An 8,862-nucleotide genomic window follows, 5' to 3' on the forward strand; every position below is an offset into this window, starting at 1 on the left:
GAGACTCGGGATCGAATCCCACATCGGGCTCCCAGTGCATGGAGTCTGATTCTCCCTCCGCCTGTGTCTCTGCCTCTCTCTCTCTCTCTCTCTCTCTCTGTGACTATCATGAATAAAAAATTAAAAAAAAAAAATAAAAAAAAATAAAAATAAAACATTGTAAAATACAAATTAAAAAACTTAAAAGTCAGGAGAAGGAAAAATAAAAATTACAACAGAAGGACCAGGAGAAAAACACATTTATGTAGGCTATAAAGTATTACACTAAGATAGTATAAATGAGCCTAGAATTTGACTGTTGTTTTTTTTTTTTAAGATTTTATTTATTTATTCATGAGAGACACACAGAGAGAGAGAGGCAGAGACACAGGCAGAGAGAGAAGCAGGCTCCATGCAGGGAGCCTGATGTGCGACTTGATCCTGGGACTCCAAGATCATGCCCTGGGGCAAAGGCAGGCGCTAAACTGCCAAGTCACCCAGGGGTCCCCTTGACTGAACTTCATGACACTCAAGATGAAAGGAAGAACATGATTTTTTAATGTAGTCTTCCTCTTCTATGAAGAGACAGCACAACAATTTCCTAAAATAAGCAAAACATCTTCACGTTCTGTCTAAAATTAATTTTTCACAGAGTCTGACACTGTTATTATATCTATAATAAGTACATAATAAGTACACACCTAAAACCACACCACTGACACGACATTTCCCAGTATGCTCAGGCTCTGGTTCTGTAAGAATAAGATCTTCTACAGCTCCCTCCTGAACAGTAAGCAGCGGTGTATTTAGAATTTCTTTCTGTCAAAAGAGAACACAAGTTGAAACATAAAATTAAAATAATCACTACAGTCCCTCCTGTTTTCATGTCCCATCCTTACCTGCATGTTCCGCTTATAGAGTTTCCTATCAATTTGAGCTCTCAGACCCCAAACAGCTGGTCCCTTACGCCGGTTTAATACTTTGTAATGTACACCAGACTGGTCACAGATTCGAGAACACAGGCCATCCAAGGCATCAACTTCCCTCATTAAATGCCCCTTGCCAATGCCACCAAAGGAAGGATTACAGGACATCTGACCTAAACAGAACAGACATCAAATGAATAGATGAGCACCCTGCACATAGTGAGTGTTTAATAGGGAAATGTCTGTACAACGGACTAGAATCATCTCATACAATAAGAAAACTTGAAACAAATGCTAGAGAGAAAATTAGAAAATCTCAACGAGATACAGGAGTCACTCAGGGCATCCTGGATAACAAACCACTAACTGTAGTTTCTTTTGAATCTTTTCCTTGACGCATATTTTTACTGGTTCATTAGGTTGTCTTTTCCTTTAATATGTGATTTTGAAATTCTTACTTTATGAAACCTTCCCAAATCAAGATACTTTTAAGAAGTCCAATTTGCATTCCTAGTTTCTAATTCAACATATTATTTCACATACAAATGTTAAGCTATTTCTTCTTTAATGATTTGAGAGATAGAGAGGACATGTGAGCAGGGGGAAGGCCAGAGGAAGAGAATCTTCAAGCAGATTCCTCATTGAGCATGGAACCCCACGTGGGGCTTGATCCCATGACCCAATATATCATGACCTGAGCTGAAACCAAGAGTCAGACACTTAACTGACTGAGACATTCAGGGGCCTAATTTTAAGCTATTTTATTAAAGAATAAAAGAGAATAGTATAATGAATTCCCAGTTATAGACTCGGGTCCAATCTTACATATTTTATAGCTCTACATGCTTCCCTCTCTTTCAGACATTGTATCAACCAGGCCTTTTTTGTTTAGGGGAAAAAAAAAAACCCCACCACAATAACTTAAACACACTTGAAATACCTGAATTGTTACTTAGCAATCAAAATGGAAAAACTAGAAATGTGAAATGACATCACCAAGTATAATTTTTTCTATTATTCTGTATCACTCTTAAGTAATCCTTTTCCAGCCTTTAGAGAAGATAGATTTCAGATACTTAAAAAAAAAAAAAAAAAAAGGTCTTTATTCATGAGAGACACAGAGAGAGAGGTAGAGCCACAGGCAGAGGCAGAAGCAGGCTCCTTGCAGGGACCTGATGCAGGACTCAATCCCAGGACCCCAGGATCACGACCTGAGCCAAACACAGATACTCAACCGCTGAGCCACCCAAGTGCCCCTCAGATACTTTTAGTTTAGAGCTCATAACTCAGTGATTTGCTGGTCATATTTTGCTTGGTATACATGAAGCTTTTGTTAAAAACAAACAAAACAATGAAGCTCACCACTGTTCCCATTATTCCATGTTGTTTTACATCCACCTAGCTTTACACGTTTAAATTGTGTCTAACTTCTAGAGTATCTAAAGTTTCAATCCCTGTCTTAAAATATTGATACTCATAAAAATGACTGAGTTTTTAAAAAGATTTATTTATTTGAAAGAGAGAGAGAGGAGGCGGCAGAGGGGCAGGGACAGGGACAATGCACTGATCCTGGAGGCCAAGGCGGGGGTATGGGCTCAACCTCACCACCAGGAGACTGTGATGTGAGCCAAAACCACCACAAGTTAGATGCCAACCAAGCCACCCAGGTGCCCCAAAATGACTTAGTTTTTAACTCCCATTATAAATCAGTTAATGTTTCAAAAATTCTAATCCCACTAATTCCTGACATTTTTCTCAAACTTTCATTCCCAGAGATGAGTCTCTTTATACATTGGTGAGGGGAAAAAAACAAATACTGCAATTCTACCACTTCCTTATATCTCTAAACAATTTTTAGGCCCTTTATTGAATTACTGTATATTATATACATATCTTAAAACTTATATTTGTGAAAGTCACATGCAAAGAAATCCTTGTTTTTTTAAATTGCTGAAAACCTTTTCTCAAGGAGATATATTTATCAATGTTGAGCCCTTCTCCTTATGGACATAAAAGTTGAACATGCCACTTTTCTTTTGCTTAGCCCTCAAGATCGTTCTCTACATAGAATTCCAGGAAACTAGCATTCATTTCCAATCATTTGGAGTTGGAATAAGAAAGTCATCTGTATTCTTAGGTAGACTACTAACGTCCCAAGTGTGGTACCAGTACTCGGGGCTGGTAATGGTAATAAAAATGTATAAATCCGTCCATTTTTCCTTCTACTGAAGAATTTAGGTTGCCTATGTACCATAGAAAAGCTTATGGTAAAACAACAGTTTAACAGCTGACCACTTAACAGATCAGGCACTGTTTAAGATGATTTGCATATTTTCCGGCTTAAACTTTACAGCAAACTGAAGTTAGTACTGTTACTTCTATTTTATAGAGAAAGAAACTAGGGGTTAAAGAAATTGTCCCTTGTCCAAAGTCACACAGCTAGAACTCAGTGAAACCTGGATTAAAATTCAGAATGTCTAACAATCTCTTCAATGATGAGCATTCTTCATAAAGTGCATAGGTAATGTGACACAGAATAAACAGGCACACAGGGCTTTTCTCTTTCATTGTGAAATGCAAAAGTAGTTGGCCAAAAAATATTATTTTCCAGGTTAGTAGAAAAAAAGGCTGGGGCACCTAGGTGGCTCAGTCTGTTAAGCATCTGCTTTTGGCTCAGGTCATGATTCCAGGGTCCTGGGATCAAGCCCCACATCAGGCTCCTGGCTTAGAGGGGAGTCTGCTTCTCTCTCCTCCTTCTCTCTGCTTGTGATCTCTATCTCTCTCTCAAATAGATAAATGAAATCTTAAAAAAAGGAGAAAAGACTTTCTGCCTCTAACTTTATTATTGGCAGATGATAATGATTAAATCACAAGACAATTCTTGCCTTTTGCATTCTTAGGTCAGTTGAACTTTCTCGGTCAAAGCTATCTTTCTTAGGCCAAGAAGAAATATTTAAGATACTTCACTATATTAAATTACCTTCCAAATGAGATTTTGATTTAAAAACAAAATTGTCCGGTTGCCTGGGTGGCTCAGCAGTTGAGCGTCTGCCTTCCGCCTAGGGCGTCATCCTAGAGCCCTAGGGCTCCCTGTGAGGAGCCTGCTTCTCCCTCTCTTGTCTCTGCCTTCTCTCTGTGTCTCTCATGAATAAATAAAATCTTTTAAAAAAATTGTCATCCACTAAGTTCATCTATAAGAGTTACTGTCTCTGAAATGCATTTATTTAAAAAGAAAACAGGTTGTATTGTGTTGGTAGAATAATATGAATATGGGTTTTGATAAGAATCTCTTTATCCCTTACAGACCTACATTACTTATATCGTCTTAGTTCAGTATTTTTTTCATTAGGTTTTTAAATTATTATTGAAAGGTAGTATCCACTCTCTATTTTTTTTAAGTGTAAATAACGCTGAAATGTAAAATAAACAAACTGTAATCTTTTGGGTAATCACATCACTCCCCTCTAAAAGAATCATGGTTAACAATATATATCTCTCTACAGTTATGATTTGAATGGTAATTTTTAAAAAGTACTTGAGTATCAAATATGTGATTTAGTCACAATTTTTGCAAAACAGTTACTATTTCTACTGTCGATGGTTAAGCGAGATGCAGGAGGAAATAAACAGGCGTGCATGATTTACAAAGATGATGTTTTAGCTAGCATCTATTATGGTGCCAGAGAGAGATCTTGCTTTAAATTATAGACGTCCACTCATTGCCTATTAAGTGCGGAACAAAGCACTGTCGGTTCCTGAGCATAAAAATCAGGAAATAAACACCTGTAGAGATATAGAATGCAATAAAAAGTAGCACTGTTCTTCAAAAGAGCTTCACAAAATCTCGAGAGAACACAGCACTCTTTTAACAAATAATTCGTAACAGTTGTTAATTCACTTTTTCCCCAAAGCAACCAACTAGTAAAGCATAAATGACAACGAATAAGAAGCTATCAGCATGTATTCTTAGCTTCTTCCTTTCCCAAGGCACGGCCCCTAACTTCCCCAACTAATTACTTCTGTCAGCAGCAGCACAACCCACGGTCCACCGAATTGCCTAAACCAGGCAGGCCCACATGATCTGTGAAACTCAAATAAGGATAAAACCACAGGCACTAAGATTCTCACTAGCCTCGGGGGAGGGGAAAGGCTGCCCGCACCAGGTACTGGGAAGCGGTGAAGGGGCATATTGGCAGCTTGCGTCCTACGCCAAGCCCCAAGCTGCCCACACTCCTCACCGATCGTGTCCACGCGGTGGGTGAGCAGCAGGGTCCGGGAGCCGCACCGAGCAGCAGCGGCGGCTGCCTCGGTCCCGGCATGGCCTCCGCCAATGACTACCACGTCAAAGTTCGGAGCCGAGGGCGCCGCGCCGTCACCGATGAACCGGGCCAACGGAAGGTGTTTTTTGGTGAGGGAAGCCACGACCCAGAGACCACAACCTCGGACGGAAAACATGGCTGGAGAAAAGCAGAGTCTGACTCTGCATCTGACACGAGATGGGCGCAAAAACTTAGGGAACGAGGGAAAGGCTCCAGGGCACAGCCATCTTTGCTCTGACGTCACAGCGTAGCGGTCTACGTCCAGCGTCAGCGCTGATTGGGGCTTTGCCGGGAATTTACTGGAGAAGCGGGACTCCCAACTTTGCTTGTGGCCAAGCTGGTGTGAACCCTGTTTCAAGGTCTCGGTGGAGGCTTTTGATTTCTTATGGCTGTGGATTGGTGTTTTTTCTACTTGGTGATTTTCTGTCCTTTTCGGCAAGTGGCAGCCCTAATAGCCAGGTGGTCATCTACAAGCAACGATTTTGATCACTTTGCCTTAATAGATTCTTTGAATTTTCTGGTAAACTATCACCTGGATTTTTGTTTATGAAGACTAGCCTCTGAAAAAGAGGAGATTGGAAAGCAGTTAGAATATGTTTGTGGATGAAAGATTCATGATGAAAAAAAAAAAAAAAAAAAAAGAAAGATTCATGATGGCTAATTAGGGGAATCAAATGGTTGGAGGTTAAATGTCCAGCCTTTGGAAATTGACGTTTTTAAAGCCTTCCATAGAGAGGAAACCTTTAACTGGTTAGTGAAACAACGCATGTACAGTTTTATTCTTCTGCTTATTAAAATCTATTAAATAGAAATAGAAAACTTTGAGGCTTAAAGAAGTCATATCTTCTTCAGCTCTCCTAATCCCCACCTCTGTAATCATTGTCATCATTTTGTTGCTAATGCCTCCTTGTTCAGTCTGCTTTTATTTTTTTAAGATTTACTTATTTGAGAGAGAGAGAATGTGCATGCATTGGGGGAAGGGAAAGAGGGAGAAGGTGAAAATCCTCAAGCAGACTCCCTGCTGAGTGTGGAGCTGCACCTGGGAGCTGGATCTCACAACTCTGAATTATGTATGATCTGAACCAAACCGAGAGCCCCATGCTCAAGGGCCTGAGCCACCCAAGCCACCCCAGGTTGCTTCTTTTTTTTAACAATGTATTTTTCACTCCATGCCATGTATATACGAATCTATCACATTTTAACCATAGTTTATTTAATCAACTCCCAAAAAATCCAACAGCATTTGGATTATTTCTCATTTTTTTTAAAATTTTTATTTATTTATGATAGTCACAGAGAGAGAGAGAGAGAGGCAGAGACACAGGCAGAGGGAGAAGCAGGCTCCATGCACCGGGAGCCCGACGCGGGACTCGATCCCGGGTCTCCAGGATCGCGCCCCGGGGCCAAAGGCAGGCGCTAAACCACTGCGCCACCCAGGGATCCCTATTTCTCATTTTTTGATATTATCATCGCTCTTGTACATACATCTTTTTAAAATTTATGGGATTCTTGGAAATACTGGGTAAAAGGATTCTTCAATGCTTAAATTTTTGCTAATGGCTAACTTAGCCTTCTGAAAGCTTTGTGTCAGGTTGCATCAACAGTGTAAGACTATTTCATTATACTGTAATCAGGACTGGGTTTTAAATTAAGTTTAAAGTATAAAAGTCAAGAAGATGTACAATTTGTTTTTTTTAAGATTTTATTTATTTTTTTAGATTTTATTTTATTATTTACTCATGAGACACACACACACACAGAGGCAGAGACATAGGCAGAGGGAGAAGCAGGCTCCAAGTCTGATGTGGGACTCGATCCCGAGACTCCAGGATCACGCCCTGGGCCGAAGGCAGGCATTAAACTGCTGAGCCACCAGGGATCCCAAGATGTACAATTTGCATGTGAATTTCCCCCCTCTTCATAGCTATTTCTTGTTATACTTTCTTTACCTGTCTTCCAAGACATCAAGCTATTCTGGTTTTCATCCTATTTTCCTGGCTACTCCTTTTCAGTCATTTTTGTGGTTCCTCCTCCTTGAGCACTGTGCTCAAGCCCAACTACACACACACACACACACACACACACACACACAAACAATTCCCAAATCCCATCTTTAGGCCTCTATCTCCTGGGACCACTCCAAATATTAACTCTGTAGCAGTCTGGGTCCAATCAGGAGATAGAATAACTATATTGGAGTACCTGGCTGTCTGAGTTGGTATAGTATGCAATTCTTGATCTTGGGGTTGTGAGTTCATGCCCCATATTAGGGGCAGAGGTTACTTAAAAATAAACAAATATTTCACTCTAAGAAAAAGAACAAGTGTAATAAAAGAGTAACATATAAAGAAACTATATATGGTAACTTATGGCTGAGGGAGAGTACCTAAGTAAGAATAAATTCAAAAGGGGTTCAGATCTCAAATGCAGAAGGCTTTCAGAGAATATGGGCTACATAACATAGGGGGCTTGCAGAGAGAACAGCAGCTCTATGTGGACCTCCTGGGCCACAGGCAGGCTGCACACAAGACTTATAGAAGGATCAACTTCTTGGTGTGCAGACCTTCTGGCCCAGAGGCCAGGCAGGAATCTTGGTTTCCCTGTCTAGTAAGCTGTAGGTGGGTTATGGCTGAGCCAAGGTTGCAAGGTCCCAGAGGGATCACTTTCCAGGCTTATGGCTGGGGTAGGCTCTACCAGATGTTCTCATACCTACAAGCCTGACATTTTGCCTGCAACCCCCTTCTACTCCCTCCTCTATGTAGGAAATTGCCGGAAACCTCTCCCTCCTGCAATGTTCTCCTGCAACCTCTACTGAGAAAGGTTAACATAGTGAGCAATTTAAAAGAGAACTGTTTAAAGGAATTCTGTTGTTTCAGACAGCATATGTTGAAGGGTGAATTAAGTCCTGTCTGAGAAGCATTAAGCTGATAACTGACACAACATCTCAAACTTCACAAGCTCCAGCTCCACTTGCTGTTGTTTGAACAACTATGCATAGTCTCCCCTTAAGTCCTTTGTATTAACTTTTCCTTTGAATTTACTTATCCCGGAAATTCGTTTGCTTGAGAACAAGCCTGACTACACAATAGTCCTTCCATTTTACAAAAGAAAAATGCAGATTTCTCATCACATTTCAAACTATGGATCATTGCCCTGGAATGATCACACACACACACACACACACACACACACACACAAAACCTTTGTAGCAAAGAGGATGTATCAAAATATTGGTTTTAGGAAGACCTTTTGAAAGAGTAATCAAGGTATTTTTGTCCATTGACAGATGACTGGATATCAAAATGTGGTATATACTAATAGTAGAGATAGCCAGTCTTAAAAAGGAAGGCAGACAGGGGCCTGGGTAGCTCAGTCCGTTGAGCGTCTGACTCTTGATTATGTCTCAGGTCATGATCCCAGAGTCCTGGGATCCAGCCCCAAGATTGGCTGGGCACTTGGCAGGGAGTTGGCTTGAGGATTCTCTCTGTCCCTCTCCCTGTCCTTCTGCCCCCCAAGCCCCTGCTCTCTCTCAAATAAATGAATCCGAAAGAAAGAGAGAGAAAGGAAGGAAGGAAGGAAGGAAGGAAGGAAGGAAGGAAGGAAGGAAGGAAGGAAAGGCTGACATATGCTACAATATA

The 8,862-nt window shown here is 40.6% G+C and overlaps 1 protein-coding gene across 1 annotated transcript in view; it reads right to left on the bottom strand.

The window, feature by feature from the left end:
• The window catches only part of MTO1 (mitochondrial tRNA translation optimization 1), a 29,710-nt gene extending 24,228 nt beyond the window's left edge, over nt 1-5,482 (bottom strand). Inside the window, exons 1-3 of the mRNA XM_072832342.1 lie at nt 5,144-5,482; nt 879-1,078; nt 681-798 (exon numbers count right to left, since the gene is read on the bottom strand). Of these exons, the coding sequence (XP_072688443.1) occupies nt 681-798; nt 879-1,078; nt 5,144-5,360 (535 nt within the window). The 5' untranslated portion in view covers nt 5,361-5,482. The remainder of the gene's footprint in view (nt 1-680; nt 799-878; nt 1,079-5,143) is intronic.
• Between the last annotated feature and the right edge of the window lie 3,380 nt (nt 5,483-8,862).

The sequence above is a fragment of the Canis lupus genome, chromosome 7 (assembly GCF_048164855.1).
Source record: "Canis lupus baileyi chromosome 7, mCanLup2.hap1, whole genome shotgun sequence".
NCBI classification, from domain to species: Eukaryota; Metazoa; Chordata; class Mammalia; order Carnivora; family Canidae; genus Canis; species Canis lupus.